Here is a 17,077-nt window from a genome sequence, read left to right on the forward strand (position 1 = left end):
GAGGACTGTTTATAACACGCTCCTCATCATTTAGAATCAATATTATTGCTTTAGATTTGAAATTTTCCTCAATCCATTGCTCATTATAGTTCGATTCCCCGCCGCCCCATGCATTCAGCCCCTTTTCACTCCTTATCTTTGAGGTCTGAAGACTATCCTCACAGTTACTTGGCCATTACCTAAAGCAAGTGTTGAATATGCATGAGATCAGCCTTGTAAACTGCTGCTCTCAGCGCTAAAGTCAGCAGGAAGCCCAGCTCAGCAGATGGAGAGAATCAGGGGGAAAACTTACTGAAAGAAGAGAAGAAAAGGGAAGAGGGGAGGAAAGGAGAGTTGTTTGTGTTATCTTCGGCTCTGGCAGAAAAGAAAAAAAATTCTTCTATCCATCTTAACCTTTCTTGGCACCTCAGTCACTACTTCATTATGCAATAGATGACGTGAGCATGCATTCGATTCGGATATATGTGCGCACGTGTGTGTGTGTGTGTGAGAGAATCCATCTGTGCACTTTTATATCTAAGTGCCTTAGGTTGTGTATGCGAGTGCTTTTGTGAGTGTTTGCGTCCATATAGTTTTGCCTGAAGCGCCGCACTGTTGCCAGGCAACTGTAGCGGGCGGCTTATTGCCGGGCCCAGGAAGCTGTAGAGGCAGAGACACTTACTCGGGAGTTGGGATTCGACTAGCCGGTTAACATCGACGGGGTATGAGGTCACCGGAGATCGACCGACTGACAACGTGAGGACAACCTTCCTGGCTTGACTAGACCGTGTCCCCCAAACAGCTTGAGGGGGAGACTTCCAGACGACTGTCTCGAGTCGGGATTCTGTCACCTATTTAAGATTGGAGCCTTTTTCTCGCACCGTGAACTGAACTTGTTCGCATTTTTGAAGGCCCGAGCCGTCATTTATTTATTTGATCATATTAAACTAAGTCATATTTCAATTCAATTCAATTTATTGTCATTAAAAACAATGTGCAGGTACATGTTAAAAATGAAATAAGGGCTGCGGCTTCACCAAACAGTGCAAGACAGACATATAGACAAACACAGTAGAAGACATACACTCATGAAGACCAAAAGCTAAAACTAAGTCAAAAAGAGCACGAGTACAAAATATTTAAAAAATATCCACAGACATTCAGTGGGTAGCCAGGTTCAGGTCGGCAGCAGCTTGGGGAAAGAAGCTGTTTTTGAGCTCTGAGGCTCCTGTAGCGCCTCCCAGAGCGCAGGGGGAGAACAGTCCATGGTTGGGGTGGGTGGGATCTCTGCTGATGCTGAGACCCCTTCGAAGGCAGCGTTTGTGATACATGTCTTTTATGGCTGGGAGCTGGGTACTGGTGATATGCTGGGCCGCCTTGACGACCCGCTGCAGACCTTTCTGGTCTACTGATGTGAAGTTGCCGTACCACGCTGAGATGCAGCTGGTCAGGATGCTCTCTATGGTGCAGTGGTAGAAGTTGGTGAGAATTTTGAGGGATAGACGGGCACTCCTCAGGGAATGCAGGCGTTGTTGGGCCTTTTTCACAAGGGCCTGGGTGTTTGATGTCCAGGAAAGTTCCTCGCTGATATGGACTCCAAGGAATTTAAAGCTGGAAACACGCTCCACTTCCACCCCATTGATGTGTATGGGGGAGTGGCTGCAGCTTCTAGACCTCCTGAAGTCCACAATCAGACACACATAATTGAAGAGGTCTGAGTTGTAGATGGAAAACAAGCATTTCGGGAACTTTGCGCAGGCACAGTTCAATAGCAGACAGGACTCTTAAAAAAATACTGCTGGGGAACTGTTGTATAAAGTGACCCCTGCCAAGACTTGTGTATTTCCCCAGATTTTCTCCTCATTGACCCCCCCCCCCCACACACACACACACACTGTGTTTCTGTTTTGTTATTTCTCCAATCAAACTTCTTCCCTCCAGAGCAGTTATCTGATAACAATTAAAATTTTATTTTTTATATCTACTTATGTATTACATGTGAGCGATGTTAATGGGCCGAACAAATACTGTGCAAGATGTCGCTGGGGAAACATCAGCCTGCTTTGCCTGTGCACAGATCAGCTTTAAAAAGAAAGACCCACATACTACGATCATCCACAATAGTGTTAATAGGTATGTAGCCACTGAGGTTATGGAGCTAACCGCCTGGAAATGAGGCTCCTCAGCAGTGCCCTCAGTGGCCTGCCTTTCTACCCATTCATAACCAACACTGTTATAAAACATGAACAAGGGCAAAGCACAACCTTGAAAACGAGATCTCGGAAAATATTTAGCAAGGAAATATTTGTTAACGCTAGGCCATGTCATCCTAGACAGAAATGTGGTGTTAACAGTGTGTGGGGGGTGGGGGTAGGGGGGTAAGGGTAAGAATGATTTGCACCGAACTGAATATTTTCTCAAGTTCAAACCAAATCATGTTGGTGTGTGTTCCTCAGAGGGTGGTGCCTCATATTTTACATCGGTGGAAACGTGAAAGGGGGGCTAATCTCGTATCTAATGGGGTACGTTCGGCTGTTTCTATGCCCCAGCACTGACTGTACGGCACGCCGTGCTGAAGTTCGAACTTGCAATGCAACAGCATGGCCGGGTGCACGGTGCTCGTAGCCACGAGCTGCGGGGATGTCAGTTCACAGCTGGCGTTACCATTTGGACCCATGGTAGCCGCTAAACCCGAGGGGAGATCCAGCTCAAAGGCTTTGCGCTCAGGGCCGAGGGCTGTCAACACAATAACAGGGTTAATGTTACACACAGGTGCACACACACAACACAACACAACACAACACACAGGCAAAAGAAGAGAAATGGTACTGTAGTAAGGTGTTAAGAATTTGGGGTAAATATTGCCTGTGTGTGTGTGTGTGTGTGTGTGTGTGTGTGTGTGTGTGTGTGTGTGCAAACCACCCCTGCCGCAGTTGTGAATGCCTACAGCAGGCTGGGTCTATCAGTCAAGACCGCCACCAAGACTGAGTTGTTATGCCAATGTAGGTCCAGCCCCCCCACCCACTATGCCCGTCTTCACTATACTAGAACACCAGCCACTCTCAGTTGCTCCATCTTTCAAATACCTGGGCAGCATCCTTTCTGAGGGCTGCAACACTGATCACGAAACTCATAAGAGAATCAAATAAGCTTCTGTAGCCTTCGGCAAACTCCGACGTAAGGTCTTCCAAAACAAACACCTCCACCTGCACACCAAAATTGCCTTTTACAAAGCCATCTGCATCACAACTCTCCTATACAGCTGTGAAGCCTGGGTCACATACAGCTGCCACCTTAAGGTTGCTGGAGCGGTTCCACAGAAGGTGTCTGCAGCGAATCATGGGGATCACATGGCGTGACCGTGTTCCTCATGCTGAGATTCTTGCTAGGCCAAACGGCAAGAGCATAGAAGCCACGGTCACTGAACACCAACTGCGCTGGCTTGGGCATGTCATCAGGACGCCTCAAGAACGCCTGCCACATCATGTCCTGTATGGACAGCTTCATCTGGACTGCCGGTCTGCAGGTGGTCAGCAGAAGCGATACAAATACCAGCTAAAAACATTGCTGAAGAAGTGTTGTATCGACCCCTTGAGACTGGAGCAAGCTGCCATCAACCGTTCCAACTGGCGGGAGCTCTGCCACAGACGTATAGACCGCCTGGAAATGGAGAGGAATATGAAAAAACAACAGAAAAGACTAAGGAGACACACAACCATGACAACAACCCCCACTAACTCAGACTTCACATGCCCAACGTGCAGGAAAACTTGTGGATCAAGAATTGGACTCTACAGTCCTCAAAGAACACACCGTTAGTGTCATCATGGGACTCGATGGACTACCAGCGTGTGTGTGTGTGTGTGTGTGTGTGTGTGTGTGTGTGAGGGACACCGGGATCCTGCTGTTTATTGCTGAAGTAAAAACAAAAGATCTCAGTATTTAGGAGTCAACGTGGGCAGGTTATCACCATAATCGCCATCTTCATCATCACTGCCGTCATTACACCGTCGCCATTACGTACATTATAATCATTTACAGTAAAATTTAATTCGCTCTTTAACTTACCTCACAATTCGCTGACTTCCCCTTTTCTGCCATCTGTGCTGTAATCTGCTTTCTACCCTTCACAGCCTGCCTCCCAACTTCTCCACCTCTGTTGAATACCCCCCACATAACTCATGAGTCTGCTTCTCTGTCTCCCGTGTCAGGGTAGGTCTTTGTGAGTGGTAATGAGAGAGTGCAAGTATGGAGATTAGACCCCAGAATACGGCCTACCATATTTCTCGACAAATAAACACCCAGCTTTCGGTCTCGGTGCACGTTTAGCTTGCCGTGCATGAACTGTTGTGTCACAGGTATAACGCGTCCTCACAGCTTCGCCAGCTGAGCAGTGACCAATGGCGGCTGCTCACGATCCATCTTTGTCATCATTAAAACCACTATAAACTGTGTTGTGTTAGCGGGCACCCGGGCCATTGGCTTCCAGATGAAAGTCTGCCAAGTTTTTTTTTTTTTTTGGATTTTTTTTTTTACCTCACTTTTCTCCCCAATTGTATCCAACCAATTACTCCGCTCTTCCGAGCCGTCCCGGTGGCTGCTCCACCCTCCCTTGACCGATCCGGGGAGGGCTGCAGACTACCACACGCCTCCTCCGACACGTGTGGCGTCGCCAGCCGCTTCTTTTCACCTGACAGTGAGGAGTTTTGCCAGGGGGATGTAGCGCATGGGAGGATCATGCTATTCCTGGTTCCCCCCCCACCCTCCACCCCCAAACAGGCGCCTCAGCCGACCAGAGGAGGCGCTAGTGAAGCAACCAGGGCACATACCCACATCCCGCTTCCCCACCCGCAGACACGGTCAATCGTGTCTGGAGAGACACCTGACCAAGCCGGAGGCAACACAAGGATTCGAACCAGTGATCCCCGTGTTGGCAAGAGTGCCCAGTTTTGAACACATGAGGACAATACCGATGTAATCCTTATGGTGCTAAAAAGCACGCGAGTTTATTAGGAAGTAACAATTTATCTGACCAGAGTATCACCTGAAAACAATAAAGTGTGCGTATGTGTTTGTGCGTATGTTTGCGTATGTGTGTATGAGGGTTCTGTGGTGTGTTTAGATGAGTTTATGTTCCATTTTATTTATGTTTTGTTGGCATGTGTGTAACATGTGTGCACCGTGCCTATAGATGAAGCACGTCTCCTCTTCGCCCTCCTCTCTGCTAATGAGCTCTTTTTCTGTTGTGTTGATGTGACGGGATGGGTATTTACAACAAGTTGCCATGCCGTGGATAAATAAATAATAAATAAAAAAAACTTGAAACTATGAGCTAAGTTTTTGTTTTGTTTTGTTTTTTTGTTTTGTTTTTTTGTTTTTTTGAAAGCTCCTGAGGCCTGCAAGGAGCCGGAGCATCAGAAACACTTGCAACGACAAGACGACATCTACCGTTTGTTGCTGATGTTTAAAAAAAAACAAACAAGGAAAACACTCTGTTCTATTATCCTATCTCCCCTCACTGTCTGCCCCGCTCCCCATCTGTTTGTTATGCTGACACGCTTCCTTCTCTGTTATCTTCTTCCCCGCAGGGTTTCTGAGCACTGGAGATCAGGCTGCCAAAGGAAACTATGGCCTACTGGACCAGATCCAGGCCCTGCGTTGGCTCAATGAAAACATCGGCCACTTTGGGGGGGACCCCGAGAGGATCACCATCTTTGGCTCTGGAGCGGGCTCCTCGTGCGTCAACCTGCTCATCCTCTCCCATCACTCGGAGGGTAAGGCCCCCCCCCCCCTGTCAGAGTCTCCCTTGTCTTAGCAGTGATAAACTCCATTACAGGATGACATTTTTAAAGGCGTGTGGTGGCGCGATTTAAGTCGATGGAGAACCAATCAAATCCGCTCATACGCAGCATCATTACCTCGGAATCAGTGAGGAGGCGCTTCTGGTTTAGGAAAATGTGTCATCCAGAACTTCCACCGGCAGCTTGTCAACACAAGGAGAAAAAAAAAAAGAACTAGACAGAACCCACATGGAGACTGGCTTGCTGGCAGGTATACACCAAATGCAAAATTAAAGGCACGGGGAGGAGAAATGGGAGGGCTGGTTGTTTTGTTTTGCTTTGTTTTGCTTTGTTTTTAATTACATGGAATGTATTGGTAAATTGCAGCAAACGCAAACTGTCAATCTCTACAATACTGGAATTGACAAGAGGAAGATGTGCGCTGCACGGGAAAAAAGCAGGGTAACACTTTCTATGAAGCTTGCATCTATAATGCCCTATAAGCATCTATAACGCCCTATAAGTGTAGCTATAAGTCATTGTAAGATTCATTATAACATGTATATGCCCTCACAACACCTCATACCCACCTTTATGATACACTATCAATTTGAAACGGATTTATGCATTATAAATATGTCATCATTAGTCTGTTTATCTGTCAGATGTCATAATGCATCATAGCCAACTTGTTTTGCTGAAGTTTTGTTGAGATGTATAATGAGATTTCAGTGCTATTTTACATTCTTCAGTCATAGCCGTTAGTCATTATAATACACATTATAGGAAAGTATGGGCATTATAGATGCTTATAGGGCATTATAGATGCAAGATCATAGAAAGTGTTTTCCAAAAGCAGTTTTGTAGCTGTCTATTTCTATGGGATCCAAGTGCCATTTGTGAATCTCTGAATTACACTGGTGAGGACTGTTTTACCTCTCACAGTAAAACCAACCCCATGCAGAAAGGAATATAATAAATGTAGTTTTTATTTTGACTTTTGAAATCTATCATTGGCCTCATCACACACCCATGTCACCATTGTATCATTTGTGTTATGCAGATCTATCGAAGATATCGATGCAGATATTTTAAGCAATATATAAGGAAAATGGCTTTGGTACTATGCAGTATGGACTTTTTTTTCTGACTAAAAAGCATCAAATACCCTCACTTCTCTGTCTTTTCAGTGAAATAACTATCAGGAAATTAGATTTTTTTCTAAATAAAAATGATGTTCATCATGGATACTTATTGCAAGCAGCTGAAATTGATGTGCAGGTAAAATATGAATTCGTCGTGTTTTATGTATGGGCAAAAGGCAATTTAGTCAAGGAAACCATAGGCAACCCCCCTATCACTCGCATTTGGAATGCTGATGGAAAATAGACGAAAGCGTAAAAAGGCAAACTCTCTGAATAAATACTTTGTCAATACCACGAAACTGAACATATTCAAGTCTTACGACATGCAAAAGACTGCAGGTTTTTGAAGTTTTCAGATATCCTGTGATGACAGCGGGGAATTCTCCAAGGAGCCCGAGATCTTCTCATAGAAGTGCTCAAGCGTAAGACTTGAAAGAGGAATGTCAGCGCTGGATTTAGGTCAGATCAGCCAGGTTGCACCACCTTTCCACAATGATGCAATGGAAACGTATTTAATTATAATGTTTGAAGGGCTGACCATGTCCCTAAAACATCCGCCAGATGTTTGGTCACTAATCCCTCAATGTGATCTGGTTGGAAAGGCCCAGAAGGTGGATGGCGCTTTGTTCCCTTCCAAGAATTCACATCATGCTATTGTTCAAGCTGTTATCCTTCACACATTGCTGAACTAAATCCAGGGGGATATGCTTTAGATGGCAGATCTGAAAACTGCATGAAGCCGAATCCTGTTGATTTTGTATAGAAACATGCATGTCTGTTTGACCAGTGGTGTACTCAAAGGTGAAAGATCAGCCCAGACTGGCAACGCTAGGATTATAACTTCATTTCCCTGCCTGTGAAATCTGGTGTTACTCCTTTCGATCTTCGGTCCCAATGTGTTGTACAGACATTTACAAGTTATCTGATGCATCCTGAGGTGTCCCAGTCAGTCTCCCTGACTAAAAACATTGTCTAATTGGGCGTCTGGGTGGCGTGGCGGTCTATTCCGTTGCCAACACGGGGATTGCCGGTTCAAATCCCCGTGTTGGATCGCCGGTTCGAATCCCTGTGTTACCTCCGGCTTGGTCAGGCGTTCCTACAGACGGGTGGAAAGCCAGACATGGGTATGTGTCCTGGTCGCTGCACTTGCACCTCCTCTGATCAGTCAGGGCGCCTGTTCGGGGGGGAGGGGGAACTGGGGGGAATAAAGCGATCCTACCACGCATTACGCCCCTGCAATGCCCTTGCTGAGGTGTCGCAACTTCAGCTAGACAGCCAGCCAAACTCCATGTAAAATTACACGGGAGTCAGGATGTAGCGTTCTAGCTCCGAACCTTAATTCACTCTCAATAGTTATGCAATTAAACTCAGGAGTGAAAAAGCAATGCCTCCGCTGAGAAACAACCGGATGGCATCAGATTCATCTTGAGCTCCTGACAATGTAATCCTAGCTCTCTACTAGGCCATGTGCTTCCTAACTTCCTATTCCCTGTCTGCACAGGAAGTGATGAGGAGCTGAGAGCATTTACTGCAAAATCCTGCGAAAATACAGCAGGGAGTGCTAGACTAACAAAAACTATTTAGAAAAATACAGAAATGAGATAGAAATTCCTTGGAGGGCAGCATAGTCTCCCTGGCGAAATTCCTCACTGTCAGGTGAAAAGAAGCGGCTGGCGATTCCACATGTATTGGAGGAGGCATGTGGTAGTCTGCAGCCCTCCCCGGATCAGCAGAGGGGTGGAGCAGTGACCTGGACGGCTTCGAATAGTGGGGTAATTGGTCAGATACAATTGGGGAGAAAAAGGGGCGGAAATTCAAACAAATTAATAAATCAAAACATTGTTTACTGTAAGATCCCACCAAACGGGGGGAGGATTACTTCTTCAGCAACAGGGCACAACAACCAATGGGCACTAATGACTAATGGGAAATGTTGCGCAAGAAAAATAATCTCCTCATCAACCTTGCCTTTCGGAAAAGGTCCTGGGATGAGCACCTTGACGATCCACGTTTATAAAACGGATCTAATGAATAACCGTTGTTGTGTTGTATCAGTTCAAGTGATTACAAAGTAACAAGTCACTCAACAAAGTAACAAGTCACTCACCAGAATTCTGTAATTCAAGCATCTAAGTTTTAATTACAGTTTTTCAGCCAAACCAAACTGCAACTGCTACGAAACACATTCATCATTGCAAAATGCGCCCTGTGTTAAATATTGACATTGTGAGACTACAGGGACTTGGTGGTAGCAGAGATGTGTGGTCGTAACATCGGTTATTAGCTTTGTGGATGCAAATGTGAAGGGTCTAAGTGTGATCCACAGCTTTGGCAAAAGTTTGGCTAGTGCTAGTTAACATTAGCGAGTGCCAACACCACGCCTTTATGTTGACATGACCCTTCATCAGTCTTGCACACTACCTGAACCTAAAACAAAATCTTGACTGAAAAAGTCCATTTCTATCCCTCATTTTATTCTGAGACAAAAAAATAGGTCAATGAAAAATGGTGCTTAGTCTGTTCCAGTGGCATAGGACTAGAGATTGAAAACATGCTGCAAATAATAATTTTGACATTAAAGTTTTGCTTCACTGCATTTTTCTAATATATTAAAACTATGTACACAGTGGCAGCGTGCTGATTTATGTAAATTCAATTGCAGTAATTTAAGATGTGGCCTGCAACATATGGTGACATGCCAGCAAATGTGCCAGCCACTGTGTGTGGAAATGAGCCCGAAGCAATGAAAAGCATCCCAGAAAATAATTCAGCTGCAGCAGGAATAACCCAGGAGCCTGTAATTTTAGATGCTATTCTCCTCGGACATGTCAAAAAGTGATATTTATTTAAAAACACCGTATCTTTTCACAGATCTCCTACCAACAATGTCACCATGTTTCCTGCTATGAATATCAACAGCCACCATGCATGCATTTGTTCCCTAAACTAGGTTAACACCTTCTTTTCTCATAATAGAAACAATTACCTGTGCCACAGCAGGCCACCAGCCACAATGCATTTCTATTCATAGGATATATGGGTAAATGTCTGTTTTCTCCTTCCATCTTTTATTGGTGTCACGCTGAAATGTCAAAAAGTACATGTGAAATAAGTGAAACATGCCCATTTCAAACGATGGCACTTTTCTTATTTCATCCACGAAGGACACATACTGCAACACACTGGTAAATATGCATGGGCCCTAGGATGTCCAGGTAGCGTAGCAGTCTATTCCGTTGCCTAACAATACAGGGATCGCCGGATCAAATCCCTGTGTTACCTCCAGCTCGGTCAGGCGTCCCTACAGACACAACTGGACGTGTCTGCGGGTGGGAAGCCAGATGTGGGTATGTGTCCTGGTCGCTGCACTAACACCTCCTCTGGTCAGTCGGTCGGGGGGGCTGCCTGTTCGGGGGGGGGGGGTAGCATGATCCTCCCATGCCCTACGTCCCCCTGGTGAAACTCCTCACTGTCAGGGGAAAAGAAGCGGCTGGTGACTCCACATGTATGGGAGGAGGCATGTGGTAGTCTGCAGCCCTCCCAGGATCGGCAGAGGGGGTGGAGCAGCAACCGGGATGGCTCGGACTAGTAGGGTTTATTGGCCAAGTACAATCAGGGGGAAAAAAGGGGGGGGGAATCCCCCCCAAACCCCCCCCCCCAAAAAAAAAATTGCATGGGCCCTATATAACACATAAGGTCTTTAAAACCTCACAGACTCTAAGTAAATCTGGCTCTTAGTAAACTGAGGTGTGTGGCGTGCACTTGTGACATTTTGGATTTGAAAAAAGCTTATGGTCTTTGTCCAGTGTTTAACTTCAAGTTCAACTTCATCTTTATTTATCCCCGAAGGGCAATTAGTATTGCAGCATGAAGTGCAACATAAAGACAAACCTGAGATCACAAACACAGACTCAGCAGCCCTGCATCAGTGAACAAGCATAATCATCGCAGCAGCCATAAAAGCAACACATTGATGACGATCCCTTCACCCCCATACATAAAGTATGACCAGCATACTGTAACGATCAAAACACAGCAAAGTTTATTGCCCTCTCGCCCTTTCATGTCTTTTCATAATTCCCCCTGTACTGTCTTACATCTGCAATGTCCACACACTGTCAACCAAAGTGGACATGGACACCGATACAAAACCTGTACACACATCATGACCTTCATCTCAAGACCAAATGTCATACATACAAGTTAAAAGGCGTTTTGAATTGGTGGTTTGCGGCCAATTTGGGTGAGGTATTCATGTCCCCCAAATGTATTCTTCTATTTTAGGCTAGAATAATGAACATAAACCACTATAATAATAAAACAACTATTCAGTTGTCCATTTTAATGTTGGAATGAGTCTTTGGGGAAACTGATGCCTTAACCTCTTTTAGGGGGTCAAGTCAGTGTCACATGATGTAATCATGTCAGTCTTTTCAAAACTCAATCTTCAAAACTGGCTCGCATGTCAAAGCCCTCAACTGGTGGTCACTGGTATGTCTCAACTCACTCTCCGAGTTTTAGCTCGCTTGTTAAAAAAAAAGAAAAAAAAAGCTTCTCACATTGATTCTCATATGCAAGGAGAGTGTTCATATTACTGATGACTGGCTCCCATGATGTCTTCTTCATTGCTAATGTGAGCCTTATGGCTTTTATTAATGACACTTAAGAGGACTCTAATGTGACTCTAAAGTGCCTCAGTTCAGACTTTATCAGCTGCGGGGATGTGAATATTTCAATGTGCCGAAATGGACTGGAAATAGCGTGTCCGGCGAGAAATAATTGTAGTATTTATTAAGTATCAGCCAGCACTTTGCGGATGTTTCCATATAGATTTTAATGTATGCGTGGTGGAGGGGTAGTATAGGTCTGTAGTGAGCTTCCTCAGTATGGATGTATCTGTGAGTAGGAGAGCGATGAGATGAGGGAAGAGCCGGGCTGCAGCTGAGAGGATTCTTAATTGATTTCACAGGGAGCGGAGTGGAGGAGGGGCACATGCAGAATATAGGGGGGGGGGTCTTAAATATTAATGACAGAATCTGCAGATAAAACAGAGGGACAACAAGCCACTTTACATAACAGTGCAGCAGTGCGTTCACTCTCTGTCTCTTCTTATTCAATACAGCTACCAAGCCCACCAGTCAGCATTAACATCCACCGCTTTCTGCAGATCTGTCACCGTTTTTCCTTGCCGCTGTCCGTTGTCGTATCATGTGACTGAGCCAGCGTGTTTTCCAACCCTAATGTTTACCAAGATTTTTTTTTTTTCGGGGCTTTCGAAAACAGCATGGTATCTCCAATGCAGCTCACTCCATATGTAATACTTCACCATGGCTCTTCCTCCAACATATGCATTATTTAATGTACTTAACTCTGGATTGCCTTGAAGGCCTCGTCAGCTGCAATGAAAAAGTATGTCAGAAGGAGTGAAAAAAACCATGAATTCAAGTGAGTGGGTATGGTTTTTTTTGTGCTTTTGTTTCTGTTAAAGTGATGCCTTGAATGTATATCTCATTTATGTCTATCCATGTACAAATATAGGTCTGTTCCAGAGGGCCATTGCCCAGAGTGGCTCAGCCATCTCCAGCTGGTCTGTTAACTATCGACCCCTGATGTACACCAAGATCCTGGCCAGGAAGGTGGGATGTAGTCTGGTGGATATGGCTGAACTGGTGGACTGCCTGAGGAGGAAGAGTTTCCGTGAGTTGGTCGACCAGGACATCCAGCCTGCCCGCTACCATATTGCCTTTGGGCCTGTCGTGGATGGGGATGTGGTGCCAGACGATCCGGAGATCCTCATGCAGCAAGTTAGTTTACACCCCGGCTTCACTAGATACAACAAAAGGTTCTGAGCTGGTTTTCTGTGACGTGGCACTCATCCCTTGTTACTCATTTTGTGTGTGTATGATAACTTACTACTGCCACTGCATTCTGTTAATATGACACACGTGTATGTGTGTGTGTGTGTGTGTGCGTGCGTGTGTGTACTACACCACCAGGGGGAGTTCCTGAACTATGACATTTTGCTGGGTGTCAACCAGGGAGAGGGCCTGAAGTTTGTGGATGACAGTGAAGGAGAGGATGGAATAACATCCGCTTCATTTGACTACACCATCTCCAACTTTGTGGACAATTTGTATGGATGTCCTGATGGTCAGATCTTTGCTTTCTGTTTTATTTTTATTATTATTATTATTATCATTATGCATTTAAAACAGATCCTTTTGACTAAAGCTTTGGTTTATGCCCCTGATATCCACCCCAGCACACAAACTGATGTACAGGTCTTGTTTCTACCCAGGTAAAGATATCCTGAGGGAGACCATAAAGTTCATGTACACAGACTGGGCTGATAGGGACAACAGTGATATGCGTAGGAAGACCCTCCTCGCTTTGTTCACAGACCACCAGTGGGTGGCGCCAGCTGTGGCCACGGCCAAGCTCCACGCTGAGTTCCAGTCCCCCGTCTACTTCTACACTTTCCACCATCACTGCCAGACTGAAGCAAGGCCAGAGTGGGCTGACGCAGCCCACGGGGATGAGATCCCTTATGTCTTTGGGGTACCCATGGTGGGAGCTACCGACCTTTTCCCCTGCAACTTCTCCAAGAATGACGTTATGCTCAGTGCCGTTGTTATGACCTACTGGACCAACTTCGCCAAGACAGGGCAAGTATAGCATCAAAGATACTCCACCTGCAAGGGGAGACAATCACGATTTTCAACTTTATCTATCTATCTATCTATCTATCTATCTATCTATCTATCTATCTATCTATCTATCTATCTATCTATCTATCTATCTATCTATCTATCTATCTATCTATATATATATATACATGTGTGTGTGTGTGTATATATATATATATGTGTGTGTGTGTGTGTGTGTATATATATATATATGTGTGTGTGTGTGTGTATATATATATATATATTGCGAGGCTGAGACTCTATTACTAGCCTATCGCCAAAGTTGTGCAGAAAAGCGTCCACCAATTCATGAATGTGAAAATATACTGGTTTGCCAATAGGCTGCATTATATGTATAAGAAAATGTGAATTTCAATGGTACATTCAGATGTATAAAACAAACATGAATAATATCTCTATATATATATATATAATGTCATTATTCACATAAACCACTGCCCTAGCAAACCAGGAAGTAAATTTTCACATTTGCTGCTTGACTGCCAGAGTGTGGGCACAAATTCACCGGTGTTTCAGAGACACACAGATCAATATATATAGAGAGCGAGAGATAGTGTTAAAAATCGTGATTGTTCCCCATTAATAAATGAACTATTTCAAGGAACAAGGTGGAGATCAAATGCATACTGAGGAATGCAGTCTCGGCATGTGGTGTGTTAGGTGTGGAACCACTCACCGTTTATTTAGACCTCAATGTTTCTGTGGGTTTTGGTCATCTCAGCCCAGCAGTTCACCCGCTCATACTGGCCTGTTTTTATGAGCTCAGTGAGTCTAATAATTCAGAAATTATTCAATGAGATAATTTGTGCAAAGTGTGAGTGCAAGTACAAGAGTAATTTCATGGTTATTCAAGTTGAGTTTACGTGAGTATAAGTCTGATCCGTGTGAAGGATGATGATAGAATTTACAGATTAGTATTCTTGCAGTGTTGAGGACCCAGTACAATGAAACATCTGATTGCTGATGCAGACTTGATAACTCCAATGACGTATAAGCTCCTAACCATCTTCCTTTTCACTAATACCCGTAGCAAGTTCCTCGATAGGTTTTCACTCTAATAAACACATTTATTATACTGCGTGTACTGGCAAGTTGAAAGAATGTCAGTACTTTAAGGTATAGATTTGTAATTTATTGGTGATTATTAAATTAGTTATTTATTGTTAAAGAGTATTATCATTATTATTAGTAATGTCTCAATATAAAAGGCTAATAATGCTCCTTGTTTTTGTTACACTCTTCCAGGGATCCTAACCTGCCAGTTCCTCAGGACACTAAATTTATCCATACCAAGCCAAATCGCTTCGAGGAGGTTATCTGGACCAAGTTCAGCTCCAAAGACAAGCAATACCTGCATATTGGCCTGAAGCCTCGTGTCAGAGACAACTACAGGGCAAATAAGGTGGCCTTCTGGCTGGAACTGGTACCACACCTCCACAGCCTCTGTGCAGAGATCATTGGCACCTTCACAACCCGCCTGCCCCCTGGAGGCAACAACCGCTGGAAAGGCCCTCATGGCTCTGGTGCTCGATCTACTCGACACCCGGTGATTTCCACCTACCCCCCAGATCCAGATCCTGAAGGTTCTGAGCGGCCCCGCTATCCTCCCTTTCCAGATGAGACCAGGGATTACTCCACTGAGCTGAGTGTGACGGTTGCTGTTGGTGCCTCGCTCCTCTTCCTGAACGTGCTGGCCTTCGCCGCCCTTTACTACAAACGGGATAAGCGCCAGGAACTCCTGCAGAGGCGTCATCGCCGCCTGTCCCCGCAACGTGGCACTGCCATGGGCATGGGCGTCAGCATGGGAGTGGTAGGGGCCCCACCGCACAACGACCTGGCCCTCAGTCAGGAAGAGGAGCTCATGTCGCTGCAGATGAAGCAGCAAAGAGTGGAGCTGGATCACGGCACGCCCCTCCCATCGCGCGGTGTCCACGGCGACCTGGAGCCCCTGCGGCCTCCCGTGTGCCCACCTGACTACACTCTGGCCCTGCGGCGGGCACCGGAGGACGTGCCACTGATGACGGCCAACACCATCACCATGATCCCTAGCACCATCAGCGGCATGCAGTCCCTTCACCCCTTCAACACTTACCCCCCTGTCCCTGCCCCATCTACTACCCCTGTCCCCAGCCACAGCAACAATGCCCTGCCACACCAACACTCCACCACCCGCGTATAGGACAAGGCACAACCTCTGCTGCCCATCTCAGGGCTTACAGAGATGCACCGAGCAAAGTGAACCACACAAACTGCTGTGCTCCTCTCTCTCTCTTTTCTTTCTTTGCTCTCATCGCACTTCTGTCCTTCACCGCATCTCCATATTTGTTCGTCCCCTCTCTGTCCTTCTTCAGCCCTGAAGTAAAGCTGCACTTTGTAAGATTTTAAGCACTGAAATACCTCGAAAATGTAAATCATGAATCAAGAGGGACTGATTAAAGACGCTCCTCTGCCAAAAGCCTGCCGTTAAAGGACATTGCTTTGCCCCACCACAGCGCTCTGGTGTCAAAGTGAGACATGGAAAATGCAGCTTTCAGCTTGTAGCTCCCTCCTTAAGAGGTGCAGCGCTAGCCGCCATCAGACAGACTATGTGTAGCTTGGTTGATTACAACGCATGTGTTGCCGTGTAAGTGTAAAACTATGTTTGACATGGACTACAGATATTTATTTTTATGCATCATTTAGTGAAGATATGGTGATACAGTAACGAGCAGTGCTGTTAGATGTAACATATTCCTAAACAAACCATCTTCCATCGCGGGTGGTTTCTTGAAAACTTACAAACTGCAGCTTTAGCGGCCCAAGATTACGGCACTCAAACCACCATTGCCCCACAGCTGGCTTAATGTTCCTATTTACCGACTTGAAGACATTTTTGTTTTTCATATGAAAAGAACTCACTCCATTTTGGGTATGAGGACTAAGAGTATTTAACAGCTAAGCATGAGTTTTTAAATACATTTTAAAATGAAATTTCTTGTTTCTATTTGCGTTATTTATAAGGCAATTGTTTTTTTTTTTTTTTTTTTTTTTTAATCGAGTTTCTGTGGGATCTCAGAGCTGAAAGCTGATCAGCATGTCCCACATTTGAAAAACCGGCATGACCATTGCTGATGTGTTCAAAACTTTTCCGGATTGAGGCGAGCGGTTTCGGTTTCTGAACAGTGAACGACTGAACGGTACTCGGTCGGGGGAACGCGGCCTGGAATCCAGGCTGCCTATTCGAGGTCACGCCATTGCTGCAGCACATGCACAAACTGCATCCATCGCTTTGTTTGTATCTCTCCTATCATCTCTCCCCATGTCAGCCCATGTAGCTGCTTCCCCGTCTCTTTACTTTCCCGCTCTTTACTCTCCATCTGCCCCTGTAGCTCTTTCTTTTTCCATCCGCCACCATAGCCCCTGCAGTCTCATTTCTATCTTCTGTCCTCTTCCTTGCAATCTCTTCTAGACTCCCTCTTTTCCTTGT

At 45.3% G+C, this 17,077-nt stretch overlaps 1 protein-coding gene across 2 annotated transcripts in view; it reads left to right on the forward strand.

Annotated features, from left to right (window-relative positions):
- The window catches only part of nlgn2b (neuroligin 2b), a 66,824-nt gene extending 51,034 nt beyond the window's left edge, over window positions 1–15,790 (forward strand). For both annotated transcript variants that reach the window (XM_056284453.1, XM_056284454.1), the window contains 5 exons: window positions 5,568–5,753; window positions 12,443–12,708; window positions 12,901–13,054; window positions 13,203–13,569; window positions 14,857–15,790. In XM_056284453.1, the coding sequence (XP_056140428.1) occupies window positions 5,568–5,753; window positions 12,443–12,708; window positions 12,901–13,054; window positions 13,203–13,569; window positions 14,857–15,790 (1,907 nt within the window). The remainder of the gene's footprint in view (window positions 1–5,567; window positions 5,754–12,442; window positions 12,709–12,900; window positions 13,055–13,202; window positions 13,570–14,856) is intronic.
- The last annotated feature ends 1,287 nt before the right edge of the window (window positions 15,791–17,077 follow it).

The sequence above is a fragment of the Lampris incognitus genome, chromosome 8 (assembly GCF_029633865.1).
Source record: "Lampris incognitus isolate fLamInc1 chromosome 8, fLamInc1.hap2, whole genome shotgun sequence".
Lineage (NCBI taxonomy): Eukaryota > Metazoa > Chordata > Actinopteri > Lampriformes > Lampridae > Lampris > Lampris incognitus.